We start from the raw sequence: 16,958 nt of genomic DNA on the forward strand, positions 1-16,958 counted from the left end.
AAATTATATGCTTTATTCATAGTAATTCATAGGTTATCCGAAGTAAGGCAAGAGGTATCTGTCTTATGTGTTGCACAGTAGTAGTGCACATTGCAGAGATCAGAATGCAGCGTGTTCTGAATGTATAATTTAGCTTTGCGCTATGCTATTGTACATAATTATGAGGTACAGAACGAAGGACCGAAAGAAACTAATCTGTTGTGTAAACGTTGCTCGGTAAAAAATGTAAGTTCCCATGCTGTGCAAAAACGGCCGGTATACGGGTTACCTCACGGATTGATCATTGCACCATGATAAAATTAAACTATTCTATTCGCCGCGGGCTGCTGGCAGGGGTGGCATGGCGCCGGCTGCTCCTGGGGCCCTTCCGGTCCGAACACCACCTTCCCCGCATGCATCTCCCCGGCTGGCTCGCCCGCCGTCGGTCCGGCGCCGTTGGGCAGCATCCGTTGGTTGGTCTCGTTGCCGAAGAGCAGCTGCTCCCGCCCCGAGGCGGCGTCCTGCCAGGGCTGGTGGCGGGGGGCGCCGTTGTCGGGGCAGGGGAGGGGCCAGGGCTGGTGGGAGCCGGTGCATTGGCTGTGCGGGCCCTGTCCGGCGTTGCCTTGCTGCGGGTCGTGGACGTCGACGGTGTTGCTGGATAATTGTTGGAAACGGGGGTCCAAGGGGCGGTTGGGAGCCGGTTGCATCTGCGGTCGAGGGTCGGAGGCCGCCGGCCGGAACGCGCCGCTCTCGCTCTCCGTGTCGCGGCCTTCGTGGTACATGGGCAGAGCGCGACCGCCCTGGGAAGACAACGGACGGTAGCCGGTGTTGGCGTTGTTGCGACCTGCCAGACGACACAAGCACATTCAATGCTTTATTCTTCCTGCTCGCAGCTTTTAAAGATCGTGCCGTACGTGCATTAAAACAAAAAATACTTTGTTGTGATGGGCGGGAAAAAACCGGACCAAGGATATAATACAAAACCGTAAGAACGTTCTGATTGCGTGCTTTTACCAAATAGGATTTTAAATTTTTCTGTATATTTAATTTGAGGAGAACGCCGCATGTCTGTATATTAATGTGTAACTGGTTTACAGAGGATTCGGGTGTCCAGTTGACGTTGAGATATACTTATATGCTCGGACGACCAATCCAGGAACCGCGGCGTCGCCTAATACTTAACCGCAACAGGTGACGTTTTAGTCGGACATTTGCCATGCTGACCGACCGACCGCCGGCGCCACTAGTCGAGCCCCTGCCCGAGAACGCGCGATCCGAAGATCTTACCAACACTGCCATTTCTGTGCAGTATAGCGTTCATGTGTGCAGTGTTGTTTGACAGTATAGCGTGCACTGTACACGTACAGTAATAATTTATCCTATTATAATAGCTTGCAAGTGCCATGATTAATTTTGTATTGTACCGCAATCTATTTTCGCTGTTTTTTCATTAACAGTTTAACACTCGATCAGCAAAATATAGCCATCCAGTTCACATCAACAGCAGATAAGAATGAGCCAAATTAGAGAACGATTAACAGGAAACACCGGCGCCTCCTCAGTCCGCACTACTTCCGCAGCGGGCGCCGCAGACGCATTCACGGCTCAAGAAAAATGGCCGGCACAACTCCGCGGCCTCGGCCCAAACCTCCGCCCATCCCCGCTCCGCCTCCGCCGCGGCCCCCCGGAAGCCCGCCCGCCCCGCCGCCCCCAGGGGCGCGCTGAATAGCTACTCGATCCAGCAGTCGGCCAGCGTCGGGCAGGACGGCAGAAGTGCACAAGAGTCAGTTAGCCAGTGACCAAAACGGTAGCAGATGGCCCAGTCTCGTCACTCTTCCGCATACGTACATGGCGCCCCCGATGCGCTCCATCAGCACCTCCAGCTGGCCCGTGCTTCCCGCCCCCTGCGAGGCAAGCACGTGCAGCCAAAAAGGCACCGTTTCCAGATGGAATTGCTTCATCAGCACATATGCATGGATCTCGCTCCGGCCACCCACATCCTGCACCCCCGCCAGAATAGCCTGCCGACCCGCCTCGTCGTTGCGCAGGGTTTCCGCTTCCGCGGCCGCTGCAACGTCGTGATAACAACGAATTAATTGCTCGCCACACCAGCCTGCAAGCGTCAAACCTACTGAAATAAGCTGCACACTCGAGTTGCTCTCGGTCACAGCCAGGTCCCAGTTCGCCCACATTGTGCCCGGTCACACGCTCCACCGTGCAGTGAAAGACACTGCCCCCACCCAAGGCGTCCCGCCTGCAAGAAGAGTTCTCGCAAACAGAACAATGGAGGTACTCCAAGAACTAGATAGAACTCTCTTCTCTCGCCAGCACAAATGCACTTACAATCGACCATAGATCACAACACCGGCGCAGAAACGCTCATCCTCGCCGTCCCATAATCTGGGGATCTTGACGTGTACCCAACGAGGCAGGTTCTGCAGACGGAAGGCGATCACGTACGGATTTCCTGCCTCGGGAGCCGTAATGACCCGCTCATCGCGGTTTTCCTCCTTTTCCTGAATCCAACCCATGATCGCCGTTCGCACCGACTCCTGAAGTTGAGTATTAGCTAGACTGTCAGACTCCTCGATGGCTGGAACGACAAAGCAATCAGTAGAAAAAACGGATTCCATTCACTGATTCACATGACACGAACGCAGATGTTGTACTATCAATGAATTCACATGAGCAGGCTGAAAGCATGCAACTTACTCAAATAAACCGCAAAATTAACCTCGGCATAGCCAGCCATTTTGAACTTATGGAGAGAAAAAGAAAGTGTGGAAATTTATGATGCAAACGTATTCTCCAAAGCAGAAACTCAGTGATGACAGAAATATTTTTATAATACAGTACTACACTAAAAGTCCAAAATTTTGAGAGCGTGTCACATCAGCATTCAGCAGACGGCACATGCAGAAAAAAATGAAAATAATCGGATACGCCTCATACGAGTACACTACGTCAGTCTCCGTGAACGCAGCTCAATAGTCTGTCTGACCTCTTCAAAACTTGAGCTGTACTCTGTCCACTGTGCGTCCAGCGGCGGTACGCACTACGCAGTAGCAGCACAGGCACGCTGAGAATGCCGCCCAGTGCGGGAGCAGTAATCTTTGTGATAAAATTACAGTAAGTAATAGCCATCAGCAGGCGGCAGCGATTCCGTTGTGCGGCAAAGCATTATGACATTGAGCGAAGTCACGCTTGCTCCGTGCGGCGCTTTGCTGTGCTCCTGGCATATGAACAAGCCCGTCCTGGAACAAGAGCTAAAGTGTAAACTGGAAAATTGTACGGGAGGTATAATTTAATATGTAGTATAGATGTTATATTAATTTATGTACTAAATGGACGTACATGCACGTGTAGCCGCGGCGTGCTTGTGTAACTGCCTATGTTCCCTGTATGCACTTTATCTCTTGCTTCCGGACGGGCTTGCAAGACTGGACGAGTACGACAGGTTGAAATTTGTGTTCAAATTTATTCACGACTGGTACTTAATCTGAAGCTTATCAGTCAACGCCCGCTCAACGGGCACTGGATGAGCGAGTAGCCACTCCATAAACGGCTAGCCAATCGAAATTACCTGCTCTTCCTTGCCATTCCCCTGACGCAAGGCCACTTCATGCGACAACATCCATCGGCCGCCCTGTACAGCGTTCGACCGCCCGCTAATCTCCCGCGGCGGTTACATGTAGTAATGTAATGCGACTACCCCGGTGTGTACTGTGAGCCACTACAACGCTCAGTCCTTCCCGGTTCTCATCCTGTCCTTCCTGCTGTCCGCACATTCGTGTGTGACTTGCTGAGGCATACATCGACCTAATAAACTGGTACTGTAATACACGTATACCGTATATATTTTCTATATAGAGGACACGAACAGGCGAATTTAACTTGCTTGGGGGGAGCGGCACGGAAAACCCAAGAATCCCAAAGATAGCCAAATAACATACTTATTACACGTATTACAAATAACATACTTATATAAAGTACGAAACCGAATCAAAATTTTTTGTACAGCAAGATGTCAGGTCAAAAATGACACTGAAAAAATTCCTGGAGATTTTATAAAAAAAATAGCGAAAGTCGTCAATTTTTTACTGCAGTGGAAGCAAAAATATTATCCTGTACACAGTTCACACAATCAGTGAGTTTTGGCGCGAAGCCGGCAAATTTTTTCACAGCAAAACTGCTAGAAATTCCATAACAATTAGTAAAAATAAATAAAATAATAAAAATTTTCTACAGGGAAAGTTATTTGCTTTTGCTTTACTTAGTAAAAGCAGAAACACGCAGTAGGGTGTCATGAAAGTTCGTTAACAAGCATTTATGTACTTGTATGCACTCTGTAGTTCACAGTTGTTTTTGCTGGACTGACTCACTATTTAACACTTTCGTGGACAGAGTTCCTTCCCAATGTTTGTACGTAGATCATTTGTGGAACATGATGGGGCTGGATTGTTGGTAATATGACTCCCGTTAACGTTCTCGTGTGGCGAGGAACAGCAAGCAAGAAGACGCTGTCTGTAGCACAGAACTCCAACGTCGCGTTCCAGCTCGACAGCGCCACCACTGACTGCAATATTATGGCTGCTACAAAGAAGAAAAAGAATCTTGTTGCTGTGCAGTTACGCATGTCACCTTATGTCTCGTTCATGTTAATCAATAGGCCTGGACGTCCTTTGACTGGAATGCTTCAGCGGAAGTGAATCCATGGTACAGGCGTTTTTTTGCACATCCCGGATAAGCGCTTCTACGTGCTTATCATCCGGCTTCTTACCGAGTAGCACATTCGCGCGTAATCGCATTACAGAGTAAATGTAGCATGTTATTATTTATGTGCCATAGCATTTACGGCAATACTTCAAAGGATAGAAATCCGATGTATCTGCTATAGGATTTGCGTCGATTGTATAGCGTTTACCTAGTCACAAGTGTAGAAATCATCGTGGCGGAAGTGGAATGTTTAGATCTCCATGCAGGCCCGCCACAAGGTTTACCTTTGTGAAGGGCTGCGCCCACATGCGGTACTGCGTCAAAACTGCGCCCCCTCGCTTTCACGCTTCGACCGTCCAGAAGTTTCCGCTGAGGGCCGGGGTCAGGCAGCCCCGGTGCGCTCTCCCTGTTGGCAGGCCTGTCGCTATAGTAAAAAACCGTCAAATTCATGCAGCTGACAACTTTTGTAAAGTATACAAGTAGTTTAAAGCGTGATTGTTATTGGAAGAGTACAGCTACATTCACGCGATAAACTAAGTACGTTAAAGCACGCGATTTTATGTGGTGAAAATAATAATTTACGCATCCTTAGAAAATCGGTGAATACTTGGAAGCGTCTCATATTTCGGTCACCTTAAGTGTACGGTTTTTTATTTCGGTCACTTACACCACCCGCCAAGTGGCGCGCTACATGAATAGCTGCTGATCGCCCAACGTGTTCTTTTATGTTTTCTCACTAGTCTGAAGTCATCATAACAAACTTGAAAATGTTGGAATTTCACATTTCTGACGTTTGTAAACGCGGAAGAGCGGTTGTTACCTTGCACGGTTACACCCGATCCAGTTCTTGTCCTTCCTGCTACGGAAGTTTTTGTGAATTCATGCTTCGAAATTCATGAGGGAAGATTTTACTGTGAAGGCTGCTATTTCTGTGATTTTTGTTAGTCCGAAAATTGTGACACCAGGTGACCGAAATATGAAACACATCCAAATAAAGTGACCGAAATATGAGACACATCCGAATATCTTTTATTCACTAACCTACCAGGGCACGTTTTCCAGGCCAAATTCAGACAATTTCATGTTTGCAGAAAGCTGTAACAATACGTTTAATTTCAGTTTGCAAAGGTCAATAGGGCGGGACCAAGCGTAAAGTTTATCAGGTAAGTACATAAGTACGGTTTTGCAACTGTGGCATGGGACACCGCCCGCGTGCAACAAAAACTCACTGGTCAGTGCTCGATAACCGGAAGCGTCCGTACCTGGAGCGAATAAGCCCGGTTGCGCAGCGCGCATAAATAAATCTCGTCTTTTCCCAGTGGCATAAATCCATTGGTTCTAAAACTGTTTTGTTAAACATTAATTTATTATATATATGAGTATAGACATACAAAAACCTTGGCAAGTACAAATAATATAATCTACGTATATATCTGTAGCATAAGCAAGTAAGTAATAAGAACCAGGAGTAGTAATTTAATTTTTCTCAGGACTGACAGCTCCACACAGAAATGAATAAAGAGCGGATGGATTCTGTAATACGGTGCAACATAATATAGATAATTATTATCACAATTTCCAATAAATTTTCTGAAAAACAGTGAATAAAGAGTGGACGAATTCGGTTACACGGTACAGTAGTACACGTTTCGTAATTACAAAATAATATACTAAAATAATAGTAAAATAATAGTAAATAACTGAAATAATAGTAATATACTAAAATAATAGTAATATACTAATAATATACTAAAATAATAGTAATATAAAAATGATAGTAATTACCGAAAAGGTGGGTAGAATTGCAAATAAGTCTTGTAATAGTAGAGTACGAACGGGGACTTACAAGAACGGTATGTACTTCTTCTCGTTTGGCTATCCACAGTCAACTGAAGTTAATGTCCTTCATCAGTATGTTCTGCTTGAGAGCCACGCTGTCGAAAGGTGGAAATGTATGCACGAGTTACCTCGGCGTTGCCTAATTCAAGAATTCATTACGATTTACGGGCAACAACATTAATAAGGAATATTGCTTACAAGGCCGTAGCACAATCTGCCAGTGTATTGTAACTTGGGGATTTTGCATAAAAGTAGTCCTGGCAGTTGGCACATACGCTCTGTACAGAAGATTCCCAAGTCTCAGTAGCAGTTGCGTTACACACGGCGCAAAAGAATCCGTCTTTCACGTACAGCACTGAGTACTGTTAGTTTAGCCTTGCAGGTACTCGTACGGAAACTGAGTGGTTGTAGAAGGCTGGGTAGACGCTAATCGATAGCAACGTCCAACGGGAGAGTGTGGTGCGCATTCGGTACCGCTGTGAGCTTAGTACCGTGGGGGCCGTGTTCCAAAGTTATTGCGCGCCGACTGAACTGTATGGTCCCCCCAGTCGAAAAGCCCAATAACGCTCAACACACCACTGTGTGAAATAGTTATGACTGTACAGTACTTATTGCCTTTAAATTAGCTGAATGTGTATTTTGCCTTTAAAGTGTATTTTGCCTTTAAATTAGCTGAACGGCAATGATGTCAATGATTGTTTTCCTTGTTACTTTTGTAATACGCGATGTGCATTTAAAACACTAAAATAGTAAACGTACTTATTGTTACTATGTAGTTACTTACTTGCGCTGTTGCACAGAATTATTATTATTATTATAACAGAATAATGACCAGTACTTATTACAGTACACTGTGGCGGGTTGGATTCTACTCAAAAGATACTTGCTCATAATTACCTATACAGAGTACTTACTCCTTAATGACTACTTACTGTATAGTGTATGCAAGTAAGTATAATATGCAGATACTCAGCGTTGAGGATATTGGTATTTTCAAATTAGCTCTTCGAATGGCTGATCTGTCGTTACTGAATGTTGTTTTACTTTTGTACCGAGCAGACGTTGAAGTCCCGTTGATCGGGTTGTCTGCTCTTGATGTAATAATAATAATAACAAAAATATGAATTGAGGCTGAGTGTACTTATCGTTAGTATCTGTATTATTATTGTATCTTCTAGGGTGCTGTATTCTAGGTCTTCTAGCATGCTTCCACTTCCAGCCATCGATGCAACACGCGTTGCGCTGATGCCTGGGTCTGGGAAGACTACTCATACCTATCTATAGATTCATATACGAACTCCTACGTCCTTTTTTTCGCGAAATTATCTCCTAATTCATGCTTCACATTTCAGAACCGTTCATATTTTAAAAAATCTAGCGTCCATCAAAGGGGTCACCTACAGAGTACACTTTGAAAAAAATTCTTCGGTCTTCCAGAACGTTTTAAAAACGTTGTTAGGTTTTCAGTACTTTAGCTCTTAAGTACAGTATTTAGAAATTTCTAGATGCATCTAGAATGATCAAAACATACAGATTTCCAACTTAGCAACATACACAAATAATGCTGCGAATTATATGAAACACTAGCTAGTTTGCGCCCCTCTATTGTTCAGTGAATATTTTTTTAATATTTCTAGTCGGTCCAGAGTTTTAAAATCCATGTTTCCAAATACTATAATATCTGAATACATATCACATTATCTTACTGTCTAACCGGTAAGTATCTAAATATTGAAATACACATCTAAATATACATTTTACCTCCAGTTTCTTTACTTCAGAATTTCGAAAGTATTTAAAGTATTTAAATACCTGAATATCTTACTGTTCAAAAATCTAAAAATTTGAATATGTTTATATTTTTAAATACTTCTAAATATTTCTAAACTTTTCTAAATACCTCGAAATCCAAGCCGGCCCCGCGCAGCGGGGCCGTCACCTTAATGCTTCAGAATATCAAAATATCTAAATATTTGTATTTTGATACCTAAATATCTGAGTAATTAAAATTGCTAAATATCTAAACAGTTCAACGTGCAGTAATAGCTGATAGCGCCGCGCTTTTACGCATTTTAAAATCTCTGAAATATGTCTAAACGATTTTGAACTTCGTTATCTCCTTCGTGTTTCTGTACCTAAAACACAGCTGGTGGCGCGCTAGCGCCACCGTACTTGTATTATTATACAGATACCCGAGACTAGGGCCGGGAGATAACATATAGGCAGTATAATTATGTTTTGTCTAATGTTTGCTTCACTTCTTAGGTTTTAGTGGGAAGTTGGGGAGGCACAAAAGCTGTGACGAAGACTACCGGGTAGCTCATGTTCAGTTGTTGACTTCAGTTCCGGACGCGTTCACAAGTTGTTAACTTGTTATTTGGTACTGGTAACTAACGCACAAAAGCCGAATACCCGGCGGAAGTATGGATGGGGAGTTTGTTTAACGGGAGGCGTATATGCATGTGACTGATTAGCAGTGTGCCGCGGAAATGGATGTAGCCACGCCCTGCCGTCAGCGGCACGCGGACCACCGGTTAGATGATCGGCCCCCGGTCGATGAACGCCGTCGACGGCGGCGCAGTGTGGCCCTCAACAACACCGTTGTGCTGCAGCATCCTTACCGCGACGACGTGTGGTGCTTGGGCTTCGTGGAGGACGTGGCGGACGCGGGAGGGGCACTGTACATCAGCTTCCACTGCGAGGCACTGCCACCGCGCTGGATCGCCTCGCACCTGCTGTACGAGCATTCTTTATGTACTCCCAAATGTCATGAAGACACCTACGTGGCGTTGCGCGCCAGCAGCCAGGAACCGCTGGTGCTGCATTTGGCTGTCGTAGTGGAGCGCACTCCTGGCGTTACCACTTGTCAAAGCGCGGTATGCCTGGCGGAGACCAGTCTGGACGGCCCGCGGCACTTCGTCCATTTGCTGCAGATGGTGGTCCATGAGCCAGCGCGTTCCTTGGCCGGCGCCGGCCGACGAGAGGGCGCCTACGTCAAGTACACGCTGCCGCTGCCCGTGCCGGCCGCGCATGCCGACCGCATTTGCGTTATCGACGAGAACCGACTGCTGTTCGAGGTCAAACGGGCAGGAGGCGCTGCATATCCGGCTGGCCTTACGATTAGCGCCGGCCCCTATTATCGATTCTTTTTCCGCCTAGAGAGGAGCAGTGCCGTTTTCATCTGCTGGGAATACGAGCAAGATCCATTTGAACCGGCACGCTGGACGGCGCAACTGCTGGCAGACTGTGTCCAGCGATGCCTGGACTGCGGCGCGCTGGCGGTTGTCATGCCGGTAGAGAAGCCGCTGCCGCCGGCAGGTAAGCACTTCATAATCATAATCACGGAGTGTAATGGGAAGTACACTAAATGGTCATGCGACGGGGCGATGCTGCTTTACAGCAGCGGATAGTGCAGCACGCGATTGCGCTCACCGCAAGCGCAGTCGGTGACAAACCTGTAGTGTCACCGACTGTGTGTCACCGACCGTGTAAACCTGTACATACACGAACGCGATGCAAGTAAGAGCAGGCCATGAAACTGCAGCGAAGCTGTAATCTGACAGCTAAAAATGGCTAAGACGGATGGAAAACCTAAGGAAAAGCTAAGAAACCTAAGAATAACGAGTAATCAAAATCCGAATCAGGCCGGATCCAACTTGCAGCGCGGGCCAGTGTATCGTGGCAGACGGATGAAAATGCCGCCTTCAAGCCAGTGAAGAAAACTGCGACCGCTTTCTTGTGGTCGATTGCGGTCTTCCATGCTTCGGTTAACATTAAAAGTTCATTTAATGGGCAACAGCCAATCCACATATCGGTATGCTTCAGCAGGTTTACACTAATTAAAATGATTAAATTTTAAACATTGAAAAAACACCCATAATCATTATTGTCATTCAAAATCTTATGATGTGCACTCAAGGTACCCAAAACAGCTGCTGCGTTTCCTCTTACTACAGCCAAACTTAATCGCTGTCTTAAAAAGGCCGTGGATCTAGGCTCTCCTGTAGCGTCGCGGATCTTCCGGCCAACAAAACGAATCAGTTCCGCAAACGATGTTCCAAAAGTTCCGAACGTCACGACCGCCAGAGCGTAGAAAAAATAGCCCAAGCCCTCGACGAATGCGTACTTCCGCCGCTTGAAATTTTCCGCCAGTTGTGCGACACTCCCGGCTTTCAGGGAGCTAGCATGCACATGCGACACGGCCACAGTATCCCAACAAGTTGCATCCCATACCACGGCCTTTCCTTCGCGCACAGGAATCAAAGTCATCCCATCCGGTCGCTTGCCGTCCTTGTCAGACAATCCAGCCGGTTCGCTTTGGCAGGGATAGCCGGCGAGCTCCAAGCCATTAAAAGTTAATAACGTTCCGCAAGAATGCCCGTTGCGGAAACCAGACTGATTGGGAGACAAAGTATTATGAGTTTTAAAGAATTTTACCAGCAGTATTTGACCACGTCTTAACCTACCAACTTCACTAGTTTATTCCCAGGACCAGCTATAGTAAACGTTGATAAGTTAAATTTGCTCGGTTCTCCTCTTCTACCAGCCGCCGTAACCCCGATGATAAATGAAAAGATCGGTCAGCTGGGAACTATGTGTGGCCGCTTGCAGCTTATCCCTAAACATCAAGCGTTGTTCCTGCTGAAGAACTGCCCAGGAGTGCCAAAAATTGTACACATATTGCGCACCTCCCTCGCTTGGATGTTCCCTCAAGAGTTGTACAGACTGGACTAAGTATTTCGCGAGACGGCGGAGATTATCGCCGATGTAAAGATGAACCACCCAACGTGGCTACAGGCCTCCCTTCCTGCTCGTTTCGGTGGTTTGGGGATCAAACGCACTGAGAAGCTAGCTCCCTCTGCATACTTGGCATCGGCTTCCTTGTTGCGCCCACTGATTTCCAGATTATGCCCGACACTGACGCCAACGGATGTCGTTACCGTCACGCGCGCCTGGAAGTTAGAAGCTGACACTGACGAACTTCCTGCGGAAGCTTTCCGACATGTCCAGAAAGCACTCCCACGACACTGCAGACATTTTCAAGGCTGACCGCAAGCTACGGACTTCACAGGAGGAAGTCGCACATCTTAAGGCGGTGTCAGTCCCGGAAGCAGGCGTGTGGATCCATGCTTTACCGGCAGCTTGCCTCGGTAATCTGTTAGACGACAACGCTTTTCGCTTAAGTGTTGCGCTGCGTCTGAGAGCACCGATCGCCACTCCACACGTATGCGTTTCTGGTGGGCCGGTCAACGCGTTCGGCCGGCACAGACTTCGCTGTAAACGGTCTGCCGAAAGATTACCACGACATGACGGAATCAGCGCTGAATTTGCCCGAGGCTTGAAGTCAGCCGGTTTCCCTTCTAGAATGGAACCGAAAGGTCTGTTTGTGAAGGATAAGAAAAGGCCGGACGTGATCACCCTAATACCGTGGGCGCGCGGAAAACCGCTGGCCATAGACGTCACCTGCGTAGACACGCTGGCGATTTCGTATATCGACCGCACTTCCGTGAACGCCGGCGCAGCAGCCGAACTCGCTGAAAGGAAGAAACTAGCGAAACACGCTTGGATGCAAGCAAGATACGATTTCGTTGCTGCAGCCATCGAAATTTACGGACCTTATGGAGATGGTACTAAAAAGCTAGTGGAAACGGTTGGAAACGGTAGAGCAACTTCAACTGGCCAAAAGCGGGCGAAAGAGTTTTTTAAACAGCGAATATGTATGCAAATACAACGGGGAAACGCGATTTGTGTAATGGGTGCGATCCCCGATGAGGATAGCATAGAGGAAGTGATTCTTTTGTAAATGATGTTTTGTTCTGGTGCACAGTTTGTACTCGTACCATGATACTTATTACAGGTTACCCGTCGTCTCTTAATTCTACTGCTAGCTAATAGCTGTAGCTACAGTGCATTACGTCGGCGACTCAGCACTACCGCCACTGCGTACAGATACCTACTTGTATTTACCACAGATGTCGACCAGGGAGCGCAAGTGCAGATGGCTGATCTGCCGGTGGAAATAATCCGGGATGTAATGCTGGATTACGTGGATATCTTCTCCCAGGCGTCTCTGCGGAGGTATGCATGTATTGTGCTGGCCACTGCATGCTAATTCTAATGCGGGCGGTGTTTGTCCGGTTGGCATTGGGTGCGAATTAACTGTCACGCGGTCCTACTAAGACCCGGCTGCAAACATATTGATGGTACGTGATGACTAGAAACGGATGATTCACAAGAAGAGTACAGTTGAATTACAAGGACCACGGAGTGCAGTGGGCACTGCGTATGCAGGCCGTAATCTACAGCCGGCCAGATGGAGCGGGCGAGAACATTTTGAGCCTGGCCATCCAGTCGCACAGTCGACGTCGGTTGTAGACCTTTTTGCTTTAATGTGTACATATATCGCGACACGTGTGAGTGCATGATCTCAATACAGATGCCATGTTTTTCATGACCTTTGCATTTGTGTGCTGCCCACAGAGTCAGTCCGGGATGGAACGCGGTGTGGACGCAGTGCGCGCAGCCGGCCATAACGCTGGACTGGCGTCAGCCGGGGGAGCGCGCCAACCACCACGACGAAGTGTACCGTCTGGCCCGGCTCCTGCAGCACGCCCTGCGGCCCGCGGTGCGGACGCTGGCCGTCACCCGCTGGCGGCCGGATATGTGCGGCCACGAGAGTGTGCGGGGTCTGTGCGGGCAGTGCAGCCAGCAAGGTGTGCCGGCAGGCCGGTGCAGCGGCTATCAGAGAGCGCAGATAGATGTCGATATTATCGGGCTCACCCTACGCAACCGCAACCGCTCGTCACCATCGACTCTGCGCCGCATCGTGCTGCACCAGTGCGTCGTCGCTCTGGAATTCGCCGCTTGGCATAGTCAGCGTCCGATGCACTGCTTGTCGCGCCTGACGGACCTCTGCCAAGAGCTGCTGCTCGTGGACTACGTCATGAACGACGCCTGGAGAAATTTTCATCCTGATCGTTATGCGCTGCAGTCGCTGCAACGGAAGCAGCGTTTCACATACACGGGCCGGGATCCGCTGCCGCAGCTGTCGGTGCGCATACCGTTCCTGCGCTTCGACTGCGCCCTCACCGACACGGCCCACTTCAACACCCTGCGCGCCGCGATGGAAGCCGCGCTGCCGGACGTGTCCAGCAGCATGCGCGACACCGCGGCGGCCATGCACGCCTACTGGGCCAGTACAGCGGCCCTCTATCCGCACCTCTATCCGGTCTACGCACATTTCCTGCGGAATCTGATGTATTTGTAAGTCGTTCGTCTTCTGTGTGCTGTGCTGGTTTCCGGCGCCAGAATTAACAATTTGCTGAGCACTACCTGGCTGACCGACCAAATTTAACGTTTTATTTACCCGCCGATTTACTGCAACGACAAATTAAAGCGATGAGCGATAGGACAGGTTTCCGAAGCACAGCGTACTGAACACCAGCCGGCGTACTATTTGCTGACGAAATGCTGTTGAGTGTCGACCGACCGGTACCGGATTAGAAATTCCCAAAAAACAAGAATCGTACCGGCAAGTAAGCTGTCGGCCAACAAAATGCCCGTCAACTGTCGCTTCCGCACAACTGCATTCGTTAACAATTTCAAAAAAAAGCAAATGATCGGTTAGCCAGGACTCAGGCCCCGGAGTGTGAACCCGTACTACGTCTGTCCAGTTAGCCAATTGTCGGAAAGGCTAACGACGTATAAGTGGTTACTGCGGTTCTGCGAAATTAAGAGACAATTTGATTTGTCTAGCCCGGTCAGCGGAGCTGCGGTGGTAAAACACACCTCTGGTAAAAGCAGGCGGTTATGTTCAAGGTGGTTCGCTCTTTCGCCCTTAGACTTCCCTGTCCTTAGCTAAACGGCAGTTAATTATCAGGCACCAACAGGCTAGAAGATGAGGTTGTCTCTTAATTTCGCGGAAATGCTGTACGGTATCTGTGCAGTACAGATATTGGCATTTCCAGCAGCGGGTTGACTGTGGTTGTTCGGTAGCGCTGAACCCAAGCCGGATCCGGATGCTCCGCTGTGGAGCCACTTGTGGCTGCTGCGAGTGCCGGACCAGGATCAACTTCCCTCCATTTACCAGCTGTCAGCGCGGAGCTTTTCCAACCTGACCGTGTTTGTCATCTGTGCCATGTGGTGCGCCACTGCGTCAGCTGCTGAGACTGATCATGACCAGCCTGCCGTTGCCGACGATCAGCATAATCATTAGCGGGCGATATGCGGGGCTTCGACCTTGTACGGTGCAGATTAAAGGAGGCGCGCTTATTATTGTCCCTAGCGGCCTAAGCGACGCTGTCCGTATTGTTCCGTTGCTGACAAACAGTGTCTGCAGAATCAGTTGCTACTTTGTCGAGCGACGATTCACCAATAAAGCGATACTATTCCACTGCCCACATATCTGTATACCACCGTTAATTTCATAGTAGCAATGACTAACTGTTAAGGCTTGAGAAAACGCTTAATTGTGACGCTGCATGGTTGCATTGCCCCTTTGATAACTGTAACACCTCGTCAAGCTGATCAACAAAGGAAATCGCTGCAATTGATTTTTCCCGGCTTCAACTTGTACGCCTTGATTTGACCGGTAAATAATTATACTGTAAATCGCTGTATATCTGTACATCCGGTACTGTACACATCGGTAGAAGGCACACTTCGCCATGACGACAAAATCTCTACTTGACAGAGGTTAGAGCGTAACAGCGTTTGAGGCAGTACTAAGGAAAACAAACCGCTACGCGGATGCCTACAGAATGCCGATGAAGAGAAACAACCACTACAGCAGTTCTACGAGTACGATGATCGTGTACCCGGCGACCGGGCAGCAGAGATTCAGGCCGCAGTATCCGGTTGCTTTTGAGGCGACGGGTCAACCGGCGACGTGACGGGACACAGAACATGGTTGAGAACAAGTGTAAAATCGCTTACCTCAGTACTGGACGCCGACGTCCCAAAATGCGTTGAAACTGCCGTAAATTAAGCAGGCCATACACGTAGCCGCTTTTGACAACCCGCAAGGACTGCTGTAACCGTTTTACTGAGACCGCTCATCCAGTTTACAAAAGTAGGTTACGAAGAAAAAGCAATAAGGTTGTGTATGCTGAAATACCCAGTAAAAAAACAGTAACAGAGAACAAACTGAGCTAACGTCATCCTAGCCCTCAACCAGTCGACGGTCATCTGGAGCCGGAAGGCTGCAACGGCGCCGCGTTGTTGCATTGCTCCGTGACCTCCAGCCAACCGGCGCCGGCGCTACTGGAACCTGGCGCCGCTCAGTTCAAAGACGCGCGCCCGACAGCCGCCGCACACATCATCGAAGCTGCGCGCTTCCGGTCGCGATGGACACGTCGCCGCGGGCTGCTGGCAGGGATGGCAGGGCGCCGGCTGCTCCTGGGGCCCTTAAATGCATTTACGTAGTGCGGTATTTAGTAATTATGATCTGCAACCTTATCAGCAGATACCAGGGTACGGATGAGGTACGGATACGGTTGAATTAAAAGCGTGATACCCCCAGCGAAGCCATGGTTTCAACCAGTAACCAGTCAGAAACAAAATATTTTTTGCTGGTACCTGTAAAGTATATAGAAGAGATGTCATTTTTCCGCTACCCCAACATGTCACCAGCTCGAGGCGGGACACAATTTTGCGTAACAGGGCGCGATATTTAGTGCGTGATACCCCTAGAGAGCCATGGTTTCAACCAGTAGCCAGTCAGAAAAAATTATTTTTGCTTGCTGGTTTTTTTTTGTATGGAGATGTCGTTTTTCGCTGTCTCATTTTATGATCCACTTGCTTGCTGTCATGCAGTGCGGTGTTAGCGCGTCTGCATAAGAGCGGCAAAGAATCTAGGGTAGTAAACGTGGCCAAGTGCACAATGTAAATTCCCATGCTGTGCTATAAAACACTGCCGGTAAACGGGTTACCTCGCTTACCTGCACCATGATAAAACTGTTCTAGATTTAAATATTACGTATTCATACTTGTATCCAAACCCTCTGTGCGCCTGACATCTGCTATCGCCAATACAGCAATGGAAATTACTGCATAAATGAAATTAAATTGTTGGTTGCGTGCAGAAAATAGAATTGTGCTTCGTCTTTTTGCGATTTTACGGCGAGTGACAAAAATGTACAGAGATGATATTGAATGAAAACATGTTTCATCGTACTTGCTTAAACGTTTTACTGATATTTTTTAAGTTCATTTTTAATGGAAAAAAACGCTATCGACCTATTTTTAAACCCAGTGTACCTAGGCATACAAATCAGTTGGGTACTGTCTAACTGAAAACTTTGCAAAACAGTGTTTTGTCGTGCGCGAAAGGGATCAAATGTCGGTACTCGGTAGATATATATATACAGTGCATTCACTTAGTAGCACTGACGGGACAGTTACCTTAATTGTATTTTCAGCAGCGG

General features: G+C 47.9%; 2 protein-coding genes across 4 annotated transcripts; one reads left to right on the forward strand and one right to left on the reverse strand.

Moving 5' to 3' along the window:
- Positions 1 to 1,410: 1,410 nt before the first annotated feature.
- On the reverse strand, positions 1,411 to 6,927 carry LOC129587261 (uncharacterized). 3 transcript variants are annotated; one of them, XM_055480900.1, is made up of 11 exons: positions 6,733 to 6,927; positions 6,542 to 6,673; positions 5,925 to 6,039; positions 5,741 to 5,790; positions 4,904 to 5,119; positions 4,362 to 4,572; positions 3,334 to 3,798; positions 2,692 to 3,233; positions 2,323 to 2,572; positions 2,112 to 2,233; positions 1,411 to 2,047 (listed from the first exon to the last, which is right to left on the reverse strand). In XM_055480900.1, the coding sequence occupies exons 8-11, from the start codon at positions 2,729 to 2,731 to the stop codon at positions 1,764 to 1,766; spliced, it is 696 nt and encodes a 231-aa protein (XP_055336875.1). In that variant the 5' UTR covers positions 2,732 to 3,233; positions 3,334 to 3,798; positions 4,362 to 4,572; positions 4,904 to 5,119; positions 5,741 to 5,790; positions 5,925 to 6,039; positions 6,542 to 6,673; positions 6,733 to 6,927; the 3' UTR covers positions 1,411 to 1,763. The 3 variants fall into 3 exon arrangements, with proteins under 3 accessions (XP_055336875.1, XP_055336877.1, XP_055336876.1); XM_055480902.1 differs by lacking the exon at positions 2,692 to 3,233 and having other exon boundaries at positions 3,563 to 3,798; positions 6,733 to 6,924; XM_055480901.1 differs by lacking the exons at positions 4,904 to 5,119; positions 5,741 to 5,790; positions 5,925 to 6,039; positions 6,542 to 6,673; positions 6,733 to 6,927 and adding an exon at positions 4,621 to 4,865 and having other exon boundaries at positions 2,323 to 3,233; positions 4,362 to 4,555.
- A 269-nt stretch (positions 6,928 to 7,196) lies between these two features.
- Positions 7,197 to 15,055, forward strand: LOC129587359 (uncharacterized). The gene is made up of 5 exons (XM_055481070.1): positions 7,197 to 7,482; positions 8,800 to 9,852; positions 12,507 to 12,612; positions 13,015 to 13,797; positions 14,530 to 15,055. The coding sequence occupies exons 2-5, from the start codon at positions 9,024 to 9,026 to the stop codon at positions 14,747 to 14,749; spliced, it is 1,938 nt and encodes a 645-aa protein (XP_055337045.1). The 5' UTR covers positions 7,197 to 7,482; positions 8,800 to 9,023; the 3' UTR covers positions 14,750 to 15,055.
- The last annotated feature ends 1,903 nt before the right edge of the window (positions 15,056 to 16,958 follow it).

Source organism: Paramacrobiotus metropolitanus, unplaced genomic scaffold (assembly GCF_019649055.1).
Source record: "Paramacrobiotus metropolitanus isolate TYO unplaced genomic scaffold, Prichtersi_v1.0 Parri_scaffold0000024, whole genome shotgun sequence".
Lineage (NCBI taxonomy): Eukaryota > Metazoa > Tardigrada > Eutardigrada > Parachela > Macrobiotidae > Paramacrobiotus > Paramacrobiotus metropolitanus.

What these genes read in the sequence shown, in the direction of transcription:
- LOC129587359 (XM_055481070.1), top strand. Translation starts at nt 9,024, where the DNA reads ATGGATGTAGCCACGCCCTGCCGTCAGCGGCACGCGGACCACCGGTTA. An exon ending in GAAGCCGCTGCCGCCGGCAG is followed by an intron (nt 9,853 to 12,506) that starts GTAAGCACTTCA and finishes TATTTACCACAG; the next exon opens with ATGTCGACCAGGGAGCGCAA. An exon ending in TCCCAGGCGTCTCTGCGGAG is followed by an intron (nt 12,613 to 13,014) that starts GTATGCATGTAT and finishes TGCTGCCCACAG; the next exon opens with AGTCAGTCCGGGATGGAACG.
- LOC129587261 (XM_055480900.1), bottom strand. Translation starts at nt 2,731, where the DNA reads ATGGCTGGCTATGCCGAGGTTAATTTTGCGGTTTATTTGA. An exon ending in TAATTTTGCGGTTTATTTGA is followed by an intron (nt 2,573 to 2,691) that starts GTAAGTTGCATG and finishes TTGTCGTTCCAG; the next exon opens with CCATCGAGGAGTCTGACAGT. An exon ending in CGAGTGTGCAGCTTATTTCA is followed by an intron (nt 2,048 to 2,111) that starts GTAGGTTTGACG and finishes ACGACGTTGCAG; the next exon opens with CGGCCGCGGAAGCGGAAACC.